Below are 20,380 nucleotides of genomic sequence, written 5' to 3'. Positions count from 1 at the left end.
ACCTTCCTCTATTTTCCTGTTAAGAAAATCTCTAAACTTAAAAGTAGACAGAATATTATATCCACGCACCCAATGCCTAGATTCAAGATGTTATCACTCTTGCCTCATTTATCTCTTCATTTTTTTCATTTCAATATTTAAAATTTGTTTAAAAGTTTTCCACTTTCAGTTTTAAAGCAAATTCAAGACATCGTGTCATTCCACCTCTGTTGTCCTCCAGCATCCCTGCTTTGGGTTTTCCCTTGGTATTCATCACTTCCTGATGACGCGTTATGTATTCATTTGATGTTTGCATTCCCCATGAAGACAGGGGGCAGACAGTCTTCGTCACTTCTCTCCCCCGAGGATGCCCAGTAAACACCACCTGGGGACAAGGTGGTGGCCACGGTCCTCATTCACGGACGGACAGGGACCACCCTGCAGGTCTCCGCGTCAGCTTCGCTTCTTCCACGAAGACTTTTCTAACAGATGCCTTCCCTTCCAGCTCTCATCATGCAGAATTAACTGGTCCCACACTGGCACCCCTCTGGGTTCTGGAGGTGCTTCAATTGTGGCTGCTAGAAACTTATGTGCAAATATTAACGCTTAGTTTACCTGTCCGATTCCTGGAGGATGGGGGCCCTGTCACACTTACGCAGGCCAGGTCCTGGCATATAGTAGGTCCGCAGTCAGTGTTTCTCCCACAGACTTGTTTTTTCGGCCTTCACTAACGGTTGTCTTGACCCACCAGACAGTCTTGGTTTGAACCTCGCTGAGGCTGATTTTCTCCCCTAAGTCGTGTGTGACTCTGTGACCACTGGATACAAAACAATAGCCCCTACATAAAATAAAGAGCCGTTACGCAGCTTTATTCAAAGAATGGAGTAAATCTAGATAATTTTTTTGCCTGGGTACTGGGCCTGTGGTGAGCCCCAATTTACACACAGAAGAGTGAGGCCCGTGAGTCTGTTGCCCCAGGATGGATGACTAGTACCCGCAATGCTGGGAAGGACCCCGGGCCTGGCTGGGCAGGGCTGCAGGATGGAGAACGGGAAGAGAATCACATGTAATATCCCACGCTGTGTGCACATCAGGATGCATCCACTCTGCCGCTGGTGGACTTTCGGATCGGCTCTAGTTTGGAGCTGTGATAACAACGTTTGCTGAGCACGATCTTCCCCCACCTCCTGGGTACTTGTGCACGCGTTTCTCTTTCCCTCGTGGCCTCAGCAGGCAGATCTACGTAGCAGGAGTCCTCCAGGCTTGTTATTAACTTGTGTTAACGGAAAATTTTGACTGAGCAGGGTGTCCCTATCCGAACACCTCTCACTAGTTCTCTTACAATTTTAAACCTCAAGTTTAAACTGAGAGAGTGATTCAAAGTAATTCAGAGTTATTGTTCCTTTATGTAATATAAATCTTACACTCACATTCTCATATTTTCTCTCTCTCTCTTTCTCTTTAAACAAATGTTTTGGAAGGCCACTTTAATAGCTCATCTAGCCGAAAGATAAATTTTCACAGAGAATGACCACCGTGCATGATATTATCACTAGAAAGGGCACCAGCATTTTCACAGGAAACTCTCAGAGCAAGTAAGGAAAATTTCAGTAAAGTATTTTCCTTCCTATATCCTGTTTTTTCAGTTTTTTTTCCAAAGTTTTTCCATTTTTTTCCCAAAGTTTTTTCAATGTTGATTTGAATAGTTAAAAGTAAATTAGAAGGTTCCTTGAGAATGATTATCCTACAGTTTTTCAGAAATAAGTATGAAAAGTTGTCATAGTCTTCACAAAAAAAAACCAGTTGAACAAATTCAACATTTTCCTTCTTCCTTCCTTCTTTTCACTCATCCATCCCTTTTGCTCCTGTCTCTCTTCCCTCCCCTCTGCTTTTTAATTTACCCCTAGAAGAAAAAGTGCATGAAAGTGCCAGCATGAAATACCAGCTATACAAAGTATTAAAAAACAATTTAATTCAAAACCCAGGGTTGGAGTTTGAATTTGCCCTGCAGTGAAGAAATAAGTAGAATAAAAAAGTAACAACGGGGCTTCCCTGGTTGCGCACTGGTTGAGAATCCGCCTGCCAATGCAGGGGACACGGGTTCGATCCCTGGTCCGGGAAGATCCCACATGCCGCGGAGCAACTAAGCTTGTGCGCCACAACTACTGAGGCTGTGCTCTAGAGCCCGTGAGCCACAACTACTGAGCCTGCGTGCCGCAACTACTGAGGCCTGTGTGCCTACAGCCCGTGCTCCACAACAAGAGAAGCCACTGCAATAAGAAGACTGCGCACCACAACAAAGAGTAGCCCCTGCTCACCGCAACTAGAGAAAGCCTGCGCGCAGCAACCAAGACCCAACTCAGCCAAAAATAATAAATAAATAAAATAATTAAAAAAAAAAAAAGTAACAACGTGTCAAACAAAATTTAGATAGCTAGATACTCACATTGATTTCAATACAAGTCCCTGGCAAACAGTAAAGCTAGTTTTATTTACACCATTTAAAGAAGGGAAAACTGGCTCTGAACAGGTTAACAGCTGTACAGAGCACAACTGTGAGAGGCCTTTAAATTGAAATGGGTGACAGTGTCCTCTCAAAGGCGTTAATACATCGCCGTAATGGTGGAGGTAAATGTGGAGATTACAAATCAATTCTTCTCGTAGCCCTTAGCGCTCACTTAGTCCACTTGCTTCTAATTTCTTAGTACAAGAATTCTGCCAGAGTTTTATGGCATATGAATCCAAAGATATATATTAATTTTCTGGTTAAAAATTTTAGTGTTCTAACATTTTAAGAAAATATTTTCTATTCGACTTATAATAACTAAGGCTTAATAATAGGAAAAAAAACCTTATTGATGATGTACACTTAAAATTCTCTCTTGACCACAGACATTAGTGTCTGCGCCACCATTTACCAAAAAATGCTAATAAGATTCTAGGAGACTAGTCCTGCCGCTGACTGTGTAAATGTGCTGCAATATTAGTGAGGACATGATTTCTCACACTCTGGCCTTTTGATGAAACGCCTTTCCACTACCAGTGTGTCATCTTATCCTACAATTTCACACATCAGCTGCCAGGGCATCTACCCGAGAGCCCGGTTTCACGTTGCACTAATGAGTCAACACCTGTTAGGAGTGGAGAAATCTGAACCTTGTTAGCCGCTGTGAAGCCTCCTGGGAGCCGGGATGCTGAGCATTGTCCCACTCACCGCCAGCGTGTCTGCACTGAGGACCCTGGCAGCGGCCGTGATGAAGTCCCCCACCAGCATGGAGAAGCCGGGCAAACCCAGGGAGAAGAAGCGGGGTGGGCAGTGCCTTACAATTGTATTTAAGATATCCTAGAAGGGGAGAAAAGAAAACACAACTGTAAGTTTCCAGACCAAAATTCCAAAGTCATCAGTTCGTCCGTACATATGACTACTGTGAGATTATCTAAAAGAACACAGACCACGGAACTTTTTCAGTGAAAAGGGTTCCAGGAGATGAGCTAGTCCAGGGGCTATTGTACTCATTTTACACGTGAGAGGATGGAGACCCTCAACTGCAGGGTGACTTGTCCAAGACCTGAATTGTGGCATTGGGACTAGACACTCTTCCATCTTCCATGTAGAGGTGGGCTCCTTGGACAAGCTACAGGAGTGTTGAGGTAGATAAATAAATGAAACCTGCAAGCACCTATCACTTCCCATCTTCTTCAATTCTCAAAAGTCAAAGCACACTGTTCTACTACAAACTCCTGAAGTAGGCAGAGATGGAAACTTGCATTCTTCGGGCGACTCCCGTGTGAAACAATGGGAGTGTGGATCCCGCTGGGATGGGTCACGCGCCAAGGTCAGGTGGTCGGTGGGGCTTCGGGTAGAAGTGGGTGGCAAGGCACGTGTGCGCAGTGCTGCGTGTGGACCATCTCCCCCCAGACACCTGGTGTCCCTGGGTCTGGAAGGGCCTCTCACTGGTGGGTGGCCGGCCGGCCCCTGCCCGCCCGCTCTGTTCTGAGGCGTTGCCTCATTCCAGCCTGTGGCAGACCAGGGCTCTTCTCCTGGACGGCGTTCGTGCCATCCACGGCCAGGCCGCGTCTCTGAAGCCATCTGTGCGAGTGTGTGCAAAGGGGATTAGTAAGAAAACCACAAACTGCTTTTATGCAGTTCTAGGCCAAGTGCATTCATCCAATGTACTGAAGTGCTGTAGTTATGTGACTTGTAGTTATATAACCTAGAGTTAGTCGCAAAATACAAGCAGCAAAATACCAAAAAAAAAAAAAAACCCCCAAAAAAAGCCCCCAAAAACCTCTGGTTTGTTTTCTGAAATTTCAGTGTAGCTATTTGAAAATCCTTTAAAATAATCCTGATTTAACTTGATTAAATTAGAGCAAGGGATAGCAATGTGCTCAATTCTAACACATTAAGTCCTTTTTCATAAAAATAACCTCATTGAACAACTTGTAATCTTAAAAGAGAACTTTTAGGTGTTCACAAAACATTTTTTCCAAGACTTCTTCCTCACATAGCAGGCTCATTTAGTGTCTACAAATCATGCTGTTTGTGTCCTTAAAATGAGGGCGCAGTGCTTTACTCTATTAGAACTCTCATATGGTAAATTGTTTAGCAAGTACTAACTTAAGGTTTTAGCATTTCAGCAGACTTTTTCCTATACCAAAAATAAACAGAGAGACAAACAGATAAATAGATAAAAGGGAGGAAGGAAGGAGGAAAGAAAAACCCGAACCACGCTTCCCCCGGGTTAATGTTTAAATCTGCTGTAATCACGTCCTTTGATACATTTCAGTGTCCACATCAGCCAAGGCAAACATTCTAGGGGCTGAGCAGATGGACAGTGCAGTTTAGAAAGTGTGTGGTCAACTCCCGCTCCGAGCGCAGAACAAAAGATCCACCTTTTTCATAACGAAGCCTCTGATTAATGCCCTGGGCTCCTCACCACACACCTGTAATTACTCACAGAGGTACGCTCTGTGCTGGGCCTCGTCTCGGGGTGTCAGGCATCAAGGTCTCGGGCAGCAGATGGAAGCACGCTTCTGTTGACATCTGCTGCCACGAAAGGATTCGTGCAAACCTGGCTCGCAAGGTAGCAGAATGCCGTGCGTGGGAAGATTAATAATGCAAACAACCATGATGTTAACTTTGTTAGGTTTGTGTTAATTCCATCTGTTGAGAGGAGGAACTGAGCCTTGAACCCTGTGGGTTTTTAACATCTTTAGCACATACTTAAATCACAGATTTTTCACCACTGGAATTGAGAGGTTTAATTTTAAAAAAAAGGGTTTTCTGGGATACGTTTATGGGAATTATGAACTAAATCCTTTAACAAGCTAAAGCCAGAATTTATACATGAAATCCATTTTGCTTCACAAGATTCAGATGCGTCAAGGCAATGAGCTGGAAATGGGGCATTCCCAGAAATGACTAAGTTGCCACTGATGCTGAAGGCAGCAGAAATGTGTGCAAGAGAAAGTCACAGGCTCCCCACCCCCTGGACCTTGGCCAGTCTCTTCAACGGAACCTGCTTCTACGGGCGAGAAGGTTGGAAAGAGAAGGCAAAATAACAGATGGCTGGCCTAGCCTGCCCGCCACCCACGGAAGGCGGCCCCCAGGAGAAGTGAGGCCGCCAGTTACAGCAGCTCTGGGCTGGGGTTAACATGGGGGTTAAAGAGGGGGCTGTATGGCCAGTCATCCAAGTTAGGGCCATATGCTTGCTTATTTTGCTTATCCACACTGAAATGGAACAACCCAAAGATTACAATCTTTGTGACAACATTTTGAAATTAGGAATAACTGTGGTGCTCGAAGGAGAGCAGCTGCATCTTCCCAGCAGAGGGACGTCCAAAAAGTGCTCCCGGCACTTCTGGTAGGAGCCTTCCTCTCCACACACTGAGACCACGGCGATAGCCGGAATCCTTGCGAAAATGAAAATCTTGAGACTGAAGCTTTCTCCTGGGTCCTGGGGTTTCAGGGAGACCAGACAGGATGGTGCTTCCCAAACACAAATTATTCACGTACAACCCTCATGCTTTTTGTCCTACTCAAGTCCAAAGTGAACATGATTTGTCTGTTTTTCAAAGTAACTCACTTTTTTTTCATGTAAATAAGAGTATTCTGGAAAACTCGTATCCTGTCGTAAGTAGAAAATAACCCTTAAATCAGTACAATTATGGTAAACCAAGGCTACTGAGTTTTTGCTAAACATCCCCGTCAGATGGAGGCTCTCCTTGTTAACAGCGTGGTTTGCATCCTGGGTGGAGAGAGAAGTTCTGTGCCCGCTCCAGCCACCTGCCCAGGAGTCACAGGGCTGGCAGAGCCAGGGCCATGGCTCCCCGGGTTCGACTCAGGGCTATTCAGTGCCCCCTCCTTTGTGATCATGGTGGGAAATGCCTCTGTACTTAGGTCAGACTCTGGCAGAGTGAAAAGAGCCCCAGGCCTGGGGTCAAGGCCTCGTGTATGTGACCGTGGACAGGTCACGTCGAGCTTAGAGCTTCTCATTTCTCTTCCACAGAGGGGACTGATTCCCCCTGGACTTGTGGGTAACGGGAGAGATGTGAACACATGCCTTGTAAACTGAAGAGGGTCACACAGAAGTAAACAGAGTAAAAATAAAAGGGAAGGACTATGAAGGATTTTTACTTTCTAGAATTTACTTTGTAGAATTCCGTGAACTACTATTTTGCTGATACTCAGAAAGAGCTTTTTAAAACATTTCAAAGGTGATCCCCAAAGCCTCTTAGATTACATTCTCCCAGAAGTTAAAAAACCCTAAAAACTAATTCTCTCCAATAACATCCTTTGCAAAGTGTTACAGCAATTAGCCATAGTGTATATAATTTATAGGGCAAATAATCAAATAAAAACCGGAAAATGTTCTGTTTTAGATATTCAAGAGTCCATTCGTCTAAGGAGTTCTAGAATGTACCCAATCAAGTGAGTCTGGTAGCAAAAATTAGTTTCTTTTCCACGTTCTCAACAGACTGAAAATAATAAGCAAAACTATAAGCTCAATGAAAAGATGGACTCTAAAATAGGAATTAAGCTTATTCTTGAAAATTGACCAGCATGAAACTCTTTCGCATGCTTTTTGTTCAGAGAAAATAAAATTCAATCCGCAAAATGCTGTAATATGAGGAACGGACCACCAAACTAGTATTTTCCTCTCATTTTTGGTTACAAGTCCACATGCATGCTACACACTGAGTGTGAAAACTGGATTGTAAGATGATAGCTGTGAATTTGCAGCTTATCCAAAGATTCAGGTTTATGAGAAAGTAACTGGTGAGAACATCTGTCTCTTATCACTGATCTTACAAAAAAATCAGGTAATTCAAATAGAGGCATGTTGTTTCCTCCCCTCCAAAGCACAGTTCTATAAACACAAACCACATTCAGCCTAGTAAATGAATCGCTTTAATTGGATGCTATGTACACAGTAACTGGAAAAACCATAAGTGATAAGAAAAACATATGGCGATGGCAGCAGAAATTGGTTTATTCATTTTGCATAGTGTTGTTTCTTTAGTTCTCTTATAATTGACCTTTAGAACGATAAATGTGTAAAATAATTTTGTTTATTATGGCTCCAAACCTTCCAACAATTACACAAAATGAAAATTTAAAAGGAAGGATTCATTCTGGAAGCATTTCCATTGTTTACATAATTGCACAGCTATAATTCAGTGCTCATGTTGTTATGGAAAATAAAAAAGGGCCATTACGGGCCATTTCGATCCAAAATATTGCACAGTGGTGTCAAAAATGGGGGAAAATGTTCACTTTAAAGCAGTTTAAAATGGATTAACCCTGTAAACAGAAACATTTCAATATAGTAGTCTACGAAATACAAATGTTCAAGAAGTAGCCATCCTTCAGACGGAATTAGAAATGTTGCGACTGTACTTTCACACCAATTACATATATATTATTCACTTAATATTTGCTCACGGCCCAGCAGATGATGGTGGTAACACAATAGCTGGCCATCTGTCTCCCTGCTTCCTCAGAGGACTTGCGCCCGCTCCTCGGAGCAAACAGATCCGGTTATTCCACCGAAAGTCACTCAGACCTTCCAGGAGGCCAAACGGAATTGTTCAGAAACAGAACCCCTGTGTGCAAAGTCACTGGACTCCTCCTTTCACTTTGAAGAAAATGAAAATGTTAAACAATTAATGATTTCATTGCTATTTTTCAGAAGATACCTTTTATCTAGAATATTCTACAGGAAGTTCTTTTGTTTGGGAAGACGGGGACTGTTCGGATCTGGTTATCCCATTAATCTAGTTAACAGAAAGATCCCGTTCATTCCACACCCAAGTGGAATTACTAATTAGCAGAAGATGCGAAGGCAGAGGGATACTTTTAACACTACCCCTGGATATAATCTAAGCTTTCTTTAACAATTAAATAGGCAGACGTGATCCTGCAGGACCTCGAAGACAAATTTGTAAGTATCAGTTATCGCCTTATTGGCGAGGCTCAGATACGCTGAGTGACAAAAAAGTCTTAGTTACAGGAAGGGCAGATCTGCAGAGCCCTCCAAGTCCAAGGCCTGGTGTTCTCTCTTCTGCTGCTGGGTGTCTGCTCCTTCAACAGCGGCACAGACCTCCTCTACACAGCATGAGCTGCGACCTGGCCTGTCCAGGCTCTACATTGGTTCAGGGAGGGGTTTTTGTCGATAAAAAGAAAGGCTTTATGATTATGGCCTTTAAGAAAAGCACAACAGATCATGTCACGGGCACCGCCCTTCCAGAAAAGTCAATGGAAATAAAAACATAGCAGGACAAAGCTTAAAAATTACTTTCCAGATCTGGGCCAAGGCATACGTGGTACCTGCGATACGTTCTCTGTTCAAAAGGCCAAGTGTGGTGTAATCTGTTTGGAGAAAAGGCAGAGATTTTTATATGTGCTGGACAAATGTTACTTCTCTGGGTGTAACTATGTTACCAAGGCCGCGAGAAACATGACAGGACAGAGTAATTGGGCTCTGCATCTGGAGAAACAAAATTGCCTTGCACTTCTCGCCGTGAGGAATGCTCCGGAGAAGACATGGCAGCATGCAAAGGAGGGAGTGACAAACACAAAAACTTCTGACGGTCGCAGGAGCTGCTGCTTTGACCTTGTGCATGGGATCAGTGACAGAACAAGAGGGCAGATGGCAGAGAAAATCACTGCAACCCTCAAGCCCTAAAGGAGAGCCTCAAATATTTTTTTATGATTGTTTTACAATTAATCCCTCATCTGTGAAGAAAAACTCAGCTCGCCTTTAAACTGATGAAGACTGGCTGACTGCTTCAGGAAAAGGGGGAGACTGATTGGTTAACTGATTTTAAGAAACACTATATGAATTTTATCTGATACTGGAGTTGACATGTTACTGGGTTGTCTTAACTGCTTCTTTTTCTTTTTGTTATTTGTAAAAGCTTTAGATGTAATTTACCTACAATAAAATTCACGCTCTAAAGTGTACAGCTCGGTAGTTTTTAATATATTCATAGAATTGTGCGCTGTCACCACGATCTAGGGGAGACAGGCAGGGAGGTGGCAAACCCATCAGGAAATCCTGGCACATTTATGATTCCATAAGACGAGGGACACTGTCGGAGGGTCATAGAGAGAAGTGACTTGCCAGCTGCCACCCGCCCCCCGCGGCCCCAGGCCCTGGAGATGCCTCGACCTGCCTCTGTAAGGACTGTCTTAGCCGTGACCCCGATAAGCTTCACATCTGAAACATGACAGTTTGCACAACAGGCCGGCCTAATGAGGCTGGTGCAGATGCTCCAGAGCAGTGATTAACCCCTCGCGACGAGACTTTAGCAAGTGAGAGCTTCAAGAAGCTGCTGCTGGTAAGTGGCGGGGGCTTGGCGGGGGGAGGGTGGCCCGGAGGCTGCGTTAGACTCGCGTGCGCACAGACCGCGTGCTCAGCCCGCCGGACGTGGACGCCATGCTCTGGAAGAGGATCCACCGCCCCTGACAGCCAAGTCTGCGTAGAAAGGCATCTGTGCATCCCAAGAATTTACCAGGGGACAGGGGTGGGGTGGAGGAGCGGGTTGGAGGATACTAAACTCTGCTTTCTCTGTGGCAACCGGCTGCTCGTTTCGGAAGAGGCCAAACTGAATCAGGTCTCTCCACTGTCTCCTCCGCCCCATCCTCTACAGCTTTGACCATGTTCTGCAGCAGAAGCAGAAGCAGGGAGTCACGGCATCATCAATAACAAGATGGTTAGCAACGTACGGACGGCGCCTAATCACGCGAGTACCTTCAGGATCCTTCAGGTAGTAATTACCCCACTGAATGAACCATGCACACATCTAATTCATGTAGGTACCAAAGAGTCAGGCAGCCATACTGTTCCCAGGTTCACTGTTCATCCTGTCTCAGGACTACATCAGCTAGAAATATATTCTTCTTAGGATACTGAACAGAAATTCTTGGAGGAAACCATAGGCTTAACACACTCAGGCGCCGCCCAAGGCCGTGGCAAAGGCGCAGGGCGGGTATAATCGACATCCCCCCTGATGCCAAGCAGAATAGTTCCTCACCCTCACGCTGGGACCCGCTAGAACCCAACCCACACTCCTGTTATCTTAGGACAAAGTACAGAAATCCAGGAGGGAAAACACATCTCTAATGAATCTGGGTGACAGTGTGTTTACCTTGTTCCTTTGGGACCATAAAAACTTAGAGAAGATCTAAAAGGTCATCATTCGATCTTTCCATTTCACAGGCATGGAGTAGGAGGTCGATCAAGGCCAGAAAGTGCCCAAGGTTTGGACACAAATCCAGGTGCGCTCCTTGTCTTTATTGGAAGAGAAACTGTGAGCCTGTGGCCGATGAGGCACCAGTGGACACCTGTGAGCAGCCAGCCTCACACGTGCAGCACAGCACCACGTGGAGGGCAATACTCAGCTCTCCAGTGCAAGTTATTCTTTCATCTCATTCACTTCGCCTACGAATCGCTGAAACATGCACATATATTTTTAAAGCTATACTTTCAAGTGAAATCAACAAATGGCTGCCGTGGCTTAAAAATGTGCTTCTGGAATGTATACAGCAGACACGCAGCCCTGACTGGCACAGAAGTGCAATCACAGGATGGAACCAGGTCAGGGAGTGCGACCTTCTGAATAGGAAGGAGACTTTGCCAAGCATTCTTCCTAGGAAACTGCTAGAAATGAACTCTGTGCGTGTGTGCGCGTGTGTGCGCACGTGTGTGTGTGCACAGGCACGGGTGTGGGAAGCGGGTGGTTGGAAATATTCTATGGAAAGATACCAAGAAATTGCCTAGGGTTGCAACAAGAAATCGAGATTTGTATTTTTCCCTGAAAATGCAGAGAACCTACAACATGTGTGGCTTCTGTGTTCACTTACCTGTAGCTTCAACTCTGCTTGCAAGACCCAGGGCTTCTGACGCTGTTAAAGCCCAGCGTCCAGTGCATCTACCCCCGCCCCCTCCTCACCTGCTGGAGTCGAGATGCCTGGTCCTCAGGCCCCCCTGGTGCTGCTGAGATCTGCTGGCTGTCTCCCAGCCCACGGCCAGGGACAAGTTAAAGATGAAAAACTATTTCTGTTGGAGCTTCCATGTCTTCTGGTGTGTTCTCACACCAGAAAATAAAAAAACTTTGGAATGTGATGATTACTCATTCTTTTCATTCTATGATAACACAAAATGCATGTTTCTTTAATTTGCTTCCTTAAAAGTAAAATTATTCCACATGCACATAGGAGCACAAATGAGGCTTTCAACATTTTTGTGTTCTGTTAAAAAAAAAAAAAAAAAGAGGACAACCCGGTGGTCATCCAATTCCGGGAGCCTACAGACCATCCCACCAACGTTGGACAGAGGACAAAGAGCTGCCCAAATTGGTACCATTTTCGGTTTCCGCTTGGGCAACATAAGTCCAACTGCTACTCCTTCTGGACAAAGAGCTCCCAAGAATAGCTGAGATTTGAGAGAAAAATCACCAGAGGAGCCAGCTCCGTCAACCCCATTCTGAAGAAACCTCAGGCCAGAACCACTGACAAAGAAGCAGTATCAACGACCCTGAGACCCAGCCCGGCTGCCCACCCTGCGACGGAGACCATTTGGCACAAATCCCAGCAGAGCACAACGGGAGGGCATCAGGCCACCCGGAATAATTAACTGACCTCTAAAGAGTTGACACAGGACTCATCGCTTCAAATTCCAGGAATACCCGATTAACATTTAAAAATAAATGTAAAAAGAGAAAGCATTTTGTAAATTCTAAAGCCTCATACATCATGGCTATCATTAAATTACAGCAGCATTTTAAATAATCTCATTAAAATATTAATTTTTGAAGGATCGATTGAAAATTGACTTGAAGTAGACTGGATTAAAAATCTACTCATTAAAGAGAGAGTCTGAAATGAAAGCCAAGTCATTCTGATAATTCCATACAAAAACAGCTAACGATAAGCTGACAAATTTCTCGAGTGCACACTGGGCTTGAAGGTACATGGCAGCCGCTGTGCGGGGTCTGAGGCAGAGTGAAGCACGGCCCCTGCCTCCCAGCAATGTCCTCTAAGAGGCAGGGGCCAGTGGTGCACAGTCGAGAGTGAGGCCAGACCAAGAGCACAGGGATCCTCTGGGGAACAGCCAGTGCTCCGGGGGACCCAGGAGGGGAAGCAAATCGGTGACACAAAGGCACTGGGTCTTGACAGGCGCACCACACTGCACACACTCAACCCAAGACTCAAGTAAGAGAAGGAAAAAAAAAAAAAAGGTGGGCATTTTATTTTAATGTCTTATTACTAAAAGGGTCTCTCGCTAATATTTCTCTAGCCCACATATACCTACCAAAGGGTATTTTTCCATGGAAGAACAAAAGAAAACTGTTGTTTATGGTCTCTTTAGAAAACAATGTTCTCTCTGAAATGTGTTCCAGTAAATAGCATTAATAGCTGAACAATCTGCAATTATTACCCTGCCACTTATTGTTATGTGTTAAAAAGAAATCAACAGACAAAAAGAGATTATTCCCCACAAGGAGAGCACTTTCTCACAGAAACAAAACTTGCCATTTAAAATGCTCTTCTTGACGTTATTTCCTCGTAGCCAAACCCAACATTGATGGATCATAAATCATAGTCATGATTTAAAATCTCTTACATTCAAAAATCACTCCCTTCCAAATGGGAGTTAAAGCATCCCTTGCCGGAAGTAACCATTTAGTACTTGAAATGGTAGAAACCATCTCTTTCTCAACCTCTGATTTCTTCTCTGCCTAAAGAAAAAATGTGAATTTTCTTAAAAATCTTCGTCAAATTCTAAATGGGAAAAGACGATCTTGTAGGTCAACAAGAGATATTCCAACCACAGGGAACCCCTTCTGCCATCCGGCACCAGGGCCTCACCGTGCTCACCTTTCCAAGGCCCCTGAGAGAGTCGTCAGGACCCCACTTCACAGGACAAGAACCTCAAGCCAGAAAAGCCCGTGTGGTCACCGACGCAAGGAAACAGGGACCTACACGCAAGGTCAGGGCTCAAGCTCCACAGTGGACGTCCCTCTCCCCAGGCTGCCCGTGTGGCGGCCAGGCCAGGTGGCCTTGGAAAGTCTCCCCAGAGCATGAGAGGCTTGCAAACCCCAAATCGGCCACCTGCCCTGACTGAGCTGGGGCCCCAGACATTTAGAGAAAGCGATCATCTGTGCCCGTGGGCTGACTCTGTGCCACGCAGTCTGTGCTCTGGTCACCTGTTCCCTGTCGGCTCCCGGGTGGCCTGCGTGGGTGAGCAGAGGACCCCACCGAGCCCCCAGCCCCTCCACTCACGCCTGCAGTGCCACCCCTCATTCAGACTGGGCTCTGGGCAAAACACATCGCAGATATTTTTTGTTGACTCTGAATTAATCAGCTCACTCCATGTTGTACTTCTTCAAAGTAAAAAATAAATGGGGGGACTTCCCTGGTGGCTCAGTGGTTAAGAATCCACCTGCCAAGGCAGGGGACACGGGTTCGAGCCCTGGTCTGGGAAGATCCCACATGCCACGGAGCAGCTAAGCCCCGTGCACCACACCTACTGAGCCCGTGTACCGCAACTACTGAAGCCTGCATGCCTAGAGCCCGTGCTCGCAACAAGAGAAGCCACCGCAGTGAGAAGCCCGTGCACCACAACGAAGACCCAACACGGCCAAAAATAAATTAATTAATTAATGAAAAACTAAATAAATGGGGAACTTTACCAGCTCAACCGTAGGAAACTGCACCCCCCTTTTTTGAGAAACAGTCTCATGTTGGCAATTTCCATACAGTTCAACCTAAAACACTTGCCTCTCTTGCTTTAGTCTCCCTGGTTAAACCTTCATGTGCTTTCACGTCCTTGGTTACACTGAGAGCTGCCTTTCATCCTCTGCTGCCTGTCGAGCTTTGTGGGTTAATTCACAGGGCCTGGTGGCACCTGTACAGCTTCTCTTCGAGGACAGGGTTTCCCAACCTCAGCACTGCTGACACTTCAGGCTGTGAAGTCTTTGCTGTGGTCCTGGGCGCCTTAGGGTGTGTGACATCCCCAGCCTCTACCCACTAGATGCCAGTGCAGCCCCCGCCCACTGTGACAAACAGAACGTCTCCAGACACGCCCAATGTCCCTGGAGTCCCCACGCATCTCAGAAATCACTGTTCTCCCGTCAATGTGGGTGAGCTCCCCACCACGCAAGGTCAATGCCTGCTTTGAAATTGACGGAGCCAAAAGCTCAACCGAAAGGTCCAGCTCAGCTGCCACGGTCACCCCCCCTCCCCAGGATGCATGCGGGCTAAGGAGCTCTCCTGTTAGTCCTTCGATGCTCCGTCAATCGACACATTGATGGAGTGCCCACTCTGTCTGGGAAGAGTCTCCGAAGGAAGATTCTGGTGACTTGGTCTGCAAGAGACCACAGCAGAGTCTCTTCCAGAGAGACCTCAGGGCCAAAGAACGTTTTCTATGCTGACAAATGCAGGCCAGCTTATACATTACATGGTAAGTGTATTTAGTAGGAATAAAATCTTTTAATTTTCCACATACATTGAGTTGCTACTATATTGCATTTTTATTTAATGTATTTCACACAGTACGTGCTTATTAGACTCTGATGGCTAAATAGAAATAATTCGTATCCTTCACTGATAGCATTTACTTGAAAGAAAGTCTTGACATCTTCAGCTCCGAAAGGGAAATCAAACAAAACTCTAGTGTCTGCCTCTCAGGTGGACTTCTCCTCTCTGGACCACCCCCCATGCTATCACCTTACACCTTTTAAAGCTGTGGAACAAGTTCGCTGCACACGTGTTACCCTCATAACCGAAGCCTCCGCCATCTGTTACCTTTCACATATTTCCACTTTCCTTATTTAGGTGTCAGTGGGCTCGGTCTGCAGCTTAATGAAAATAATTACTGGTTTTACAGCTGAAAAGAAAAGGAAAAAGCTCTCCAGCCTGTTATTTTGGTGCAGTCATCTATCTTAAGTCTCCATGGCCACTGAGAGCTGAACAAAGTTATAATAAAATCTTCTTTGATGAAACTTGACTAATCTATGGCTTGTCCATTCTCACGAAACCTTCTGGGAAACACTCAGGAACCAGTGGATGTTACTTGATGATACAAGACTAACTCTATGATACAGGCTACATTTCATCACTATTGAGTTTGTACAACAAGCACATGATAAGAATTATTATTAACTTAACGATACATGTCAAGAGAGGACTGACATACACTGCCTATCCTTATATATATATTCTTCTTCCATCAAACCTAAGTAAAACTTGAAGGTTTTGTTTATTGCTGCAGTAAACTCTTATTTCAATAAAAGATCATTTAATTTGACTAAAATAAATTCAAACTAATAGGAATTATATTTTTAGAAAAATAAGAGTTTGTTTTTAAGTGTCTAATTACTTTCAAAAACAAATAGTAGCAAAACTGGCTAACATAACACAAAATAACTGAGACTTTTAGAAGTTCTAGTTTAATAACTGTAAATAAATCTACAGTTTGCACATCATCTATCTGAATTCCGACAGGATTAGAAAACACGTTCTCTTACGTGGAGAGAAAATGTGCCTGGAAATCTTTCCCATACATTTCTACTTCCCAACAGGCGAGAATTCTTTGGGGACACCCCTGGCTGTATCCTCTGACACACCTGTGGAGTCTGCCCTGGTGCTGCGATGTCCATGTTGAGGAGGGGGTCCCGTCCTACCCCGCCCTCACCTTTTCTCAATTCATCACCTTGCCTTTCTGAACCAACGCTTGCTTTGAGAGATCATGACAATAGTGCCAGGAGACCCTGCCTTCTCGGGGCACTTACCACTCAGTCCGACACCCCACCGGTCCACGATATTCCACACACAAAAATACACAAAACGCATGTGCACACAAGTATATATAAATATATGCACACAGACAGGTATACACACACATAAATAAATAAATTCACACACGCACATAAACCCTTGTTGGGCCCGCGTTACCTGGTCCCTTTCTGTGCCTGTTGCCATCACTCTCTCCTGACCCTAATCCATCCCACAGAACCACTGTGCCTTAAACTTCTTAAGATGCCTTTTGGTCGTGTTGACTGCTGTGCTCAGCTCCCCATTATCTGTGGGACGAACATGGCTCTGAACCAAGGCTCTCTCCAGTGCTGCCTGGATCCTCGTCCATGCATTATGTCCATCTACGTATCTGGCACTAAATCAAAACCACTCTGGTCATTGTTCCTTCAACACAGCCCGTGAAATCCCATCCTGCTTCTCGTCATCCTAACCATCGTTGAAAGTCCTGCTCAAATCCCATCTCCCCTGTGAGCTGCCTTCAAGCCAACTGAGCCCGAGGGGTGTTGAGCACAGTTCCCTCCCTACAGTATGTGTCACTCACTTGGCCCTTTTCACAAGTGGATGGATATTACGGATACTCATTATCTGTGGGTCTCATACCACTGGATATGCCCTCAGAACCGGACTAGGTCTTTATTGTGGTGAGGAAAAATACTCAACAGGAAAAGATCATTCAAGTTTTTACTATATTTAGGAAAGGACAATGTGACCCTAATAATAAAATGCCTAACAGTAAGTCAGAGGACCCAATAATGCTCAAGAGAGGGCCCCCGAGGTCCTCCAGTCCGTCTCAACCACTTGACCACCTGTGGTCAGGCAAGGTCCCCATGGCCGGCAGGGGACAGAGCTGAATCTAGCGCCCAGGTCTGTGACTTGCCAGTACGAGGCTTGTCCTCCATTAAAGTCAAAGTTGAATATATTTTGAAGCCGTCGGATATCCTGAAGTCTTGGAATATACATTTCCCCATTCTTAAAAACCTTAGGAATAAGGCATGGAATTAGTCTTTTTTTTTTACTCATTGTACAACCCTACAGTTTTTAAAAATTGTATTTCAGTAAAGCTTTTAAGGTAGACTTCTAAAGTTCCTCTACTGATACACATTAAGGTTATTATTTAATCCTCTAAATATCAGTTGGACCTTTAAATTCATAAATATGCACTTTGTCCTGCTAGCATTGAATTAAAATCCCATGAATTCAAACCTTGGTAAAAATCACTCACTGTACAGAAGTACTTCAGAGACGTATTAGAATTATTTCCTTGGATGGGAGACAAATCAGGTCCTTAATGTGACATGTTAATTCTTCCCTTTTCTGAAGCTGAATGCTCATTTATGTTTAGCTTTAAATATATTTATAAATTTATGTATATCTAACATACATGGTTCTAGTTATATCTAAATTTCCAGCAAAGAACAACTCTCTGTCTGAGAAAAGGTGATGCAATTATTACATATCACTGCATGATACAGGCTGTCTGGGGTTATTAAAAGAGTCAGGTATGGCCAATTTACGAGCGTCACCCCTGCACCTTGCTTTCATGGCTCACCGCTGAGTCTTATGCTCACTGAGGGCCCCCTTGGGATCTTTTTACAAATGGCTGTTTATTATTATTCCATCATATACCTCATGAGAGGAGGTTGTAACATCCACTAAGAAAATCACAAACTATTTTGACTTCTGTGATAGAATATCACTCTATACGTGATGTTTAGAATTATGTTTTAACATTGGTGTGGAAAAGGTTCATTAAAATATAAAGTCGAATGAAAAGTTGAATTAAAGTTGCATTGAAATGTAAAGTTGAATGAAAGCAAAATGTTCCTAAAACAAGTTAAATATTCTCGGCTACAAAACAAATTAAAGGGGAAAACAAGAAATGCTGCAAGTGCCTTTAGCACCTGAAATATGGAGCCGTGTGGAACCCGCACCACCGGTGCCTCGCAGGGCATCACTGGTAAAGCCAGGTCCTTACTTGCAGACGACAGATTCCCCTCGCTGAGACTGAGATGAGAGGGGTTTCTATCAGGGTGTTAGAGGGCTCACAGGATGCTAGAGGACCCACTCGGGAACCCTGCACAGCCAGGCACCAGCCACCGGGAGTGGTTCCCACGGGGCCTCGGCGGCCAGTGATGCAGGTGCAGCCCCAGCACAACTGTCCCGCCCCCGCCCGCTGTCCAGAGCCACACCGGGGCCCCTGCTGGGCCGGAACCTGGCTGGATGTCGACTGGGCCACAAGGGTCCAGCTTTCCGGCATCCATCCCACAGAGGGCACGCTGCCTGGGGCGGGGAGCAGGTGGAAGGGGAGCCAACGGCCAAGGACACACAAGAAACGTCCGAGTCACAAAAGGGTAACTGGAGATGTCATTCCTTGTGTCTGACCCATGGCAGGGGGAGGGGTTACTTCTCCCCAATGGTCTGAGATTAGACGATGCCTAGTTACATTTTTTTACTCAAATTATTATGTTCAAAAGTAAGAAAATATATGGGAAAGGGGGAAAAAAATCAACACCCTGAGATATCGGAAAAATAAAACGGGCTCGGTTGGTCAAGGGGCTACTGTCCCCTCCTTGTCCTCAGCGTCACTGCGAGGGCTCGTGCTCACTGAGCGCTGTCGCATCCAGGCCCCGAATCGAGTGCGTTACACGCTCTACCCCCTCAAAGTCTCCTGACGGCCCTCCGAGGCGGCGCTGTAATTACCTACATTTGCAGATAAGGGAGCCCAGGCACAGTGAGGTCAGATCACCTGGCTCATCAGAGGGACACCAAGCCTGGTGCTCAGAAAGGCTCGAAGCCCAGGCTCTTTTTTTTTTTTTGAATTTTATTTACTTTTTTTTATAGAGCAGGTTCTTATTAGTTATCCATTTTATACATATGTCAATCCCAATCTCCCAATTCATCACACCACCCCCCCCCCATCACTTTCCCCCCTTGGTGTCCATACATTTGTTCTCTACACCTGTGTCTCTATTTCTCACCTGCAAACTGGTTCATCTGTACCATTTTTCTAGGTTCCACACATATGCGTTAATATACGACATATGTTTTTCTCTTTCTGACTTACGTCACTCTGTATGACAGTCTCTAGGTCCATCCATGTCTCTACAAATGACCCAATTTCATTCCTTTTTATGGTTGAGTAATATTCCATTGTATATATGTACCACATCTTCTTTAATCATTCATCTGTCGATGGGCATTTAGGTTGCTTCCATGGCCTGGCTATTGTAAATAGTGCTGAGATGAACATTGGGGGTGCGTGTGTCTTTCTGAATTATGGTTTTCTCTGGGTATGTGCCCAGGAGTGGGATTGCTGGGTCATATGGTAATTCTATTTTTAGTTTTTTAAGGAACCTCCATACTGTTCTCCATAGTGGCTGTATCAATTTACATTCCCACCACCAGTGCAAGAGGGTTCCCTTTTCTCCACACCCTCTCCAGCATTTGTTGTTTGTAGATTTTCTGATGATGCCCATTCTAATTGGTGTGAGGTGATACCTCATTGTAGTTTTGACTTGCATTTCTCTAATAATTAGTGATGTTGAGCAGCTTTTCATGTGCTTCTTGGCCATCTGTATGTCTTCTTTGAAGAAATGTCTACTTAGGTCTTCTGCCCATTTTTGGATTGGGTTGTTTTTTTTAAATGTTGAGCTGCATGAGCTGTTTATATATTTTGGAGATTAATCCTTTGTCCGTTGATTCGTTTGCAAATATTTTCTCCCTTTCTGAGGATTGTCTTTTCGTCTTGTTTGTAGTTTCCTTTGCTTTGCAAAAGCTTTGAAGTTTCATTAGGTCTCATTTGTTTATTTTTGTTTTTATTTCCATTACTCTAGGAGGTGGATCAAAAAAGATCTTGCTGTGGTTTATGTCAAAGAGTGTTCTTCCTATGTTTTCCTCTAAGAGTTTTATAGTGTCCAGTCTTACATTTAGGTCTCGAATCCATTTTCAGTTTATTTTTGTGTATGGTGTTAGGGAGTGTTCTAATTTCATTCTTTTACATGTAGCTGTCCAGTTTTCCCAGCACCACTTATTGAAGAGACTGCCTTTTCTCCATTGTATATCCTTGCCTCCCTTGTC

The 20,380-nt window shown here is 44.7% G+C and overlaps 1 protein-coding gene across 3 annotated transcripts in view; it reads right to left on the bottom strand.

The window, feature by feature from the left end:
* Positions 1 to 20,380, bottom strand: part of RALGAPA2 (Ral GTPase activating protein catalytic subunit alpha 2) — a 280,276-nt gene that overhangs the window by 127,733 nt on the left and 132,163 nt on the right. For all 3 annotated transcript variants that reach the window (XM_068565247.1, XM_068565249.1, XM_068565248.1), the window contains one exon: positions 3,194 to 3,322. In XM_068565247.1, coding sequence (XP_068421348.1) covers positions 3,194 to 3,322 — 129 coding nt within the window. The remainder of the gene's footprint in view (positions 1 to 3,193; positions 3,323 to 20,380) is intronic.

Source organism: Eschrichtius robustus, chromosome 16, assembly GCF_028021215.1.
Source record: "Eschrichtius robustus isolate mEscRob2 chromosome 16, mEscRob2.pri, whole genome shotgun sequence".
NCBI lineage: Eukaryota > Metazoa > Chordata > Mammalia > Artiodactyla > Eschrichtiidae > Eschrichtius > Eschrichtius robustus.
The sequence above is the reverse complement of the archived record's forward strand: the minus strand, read 5'-3'. Positions and strand labels throughout refer to the sequence as shown.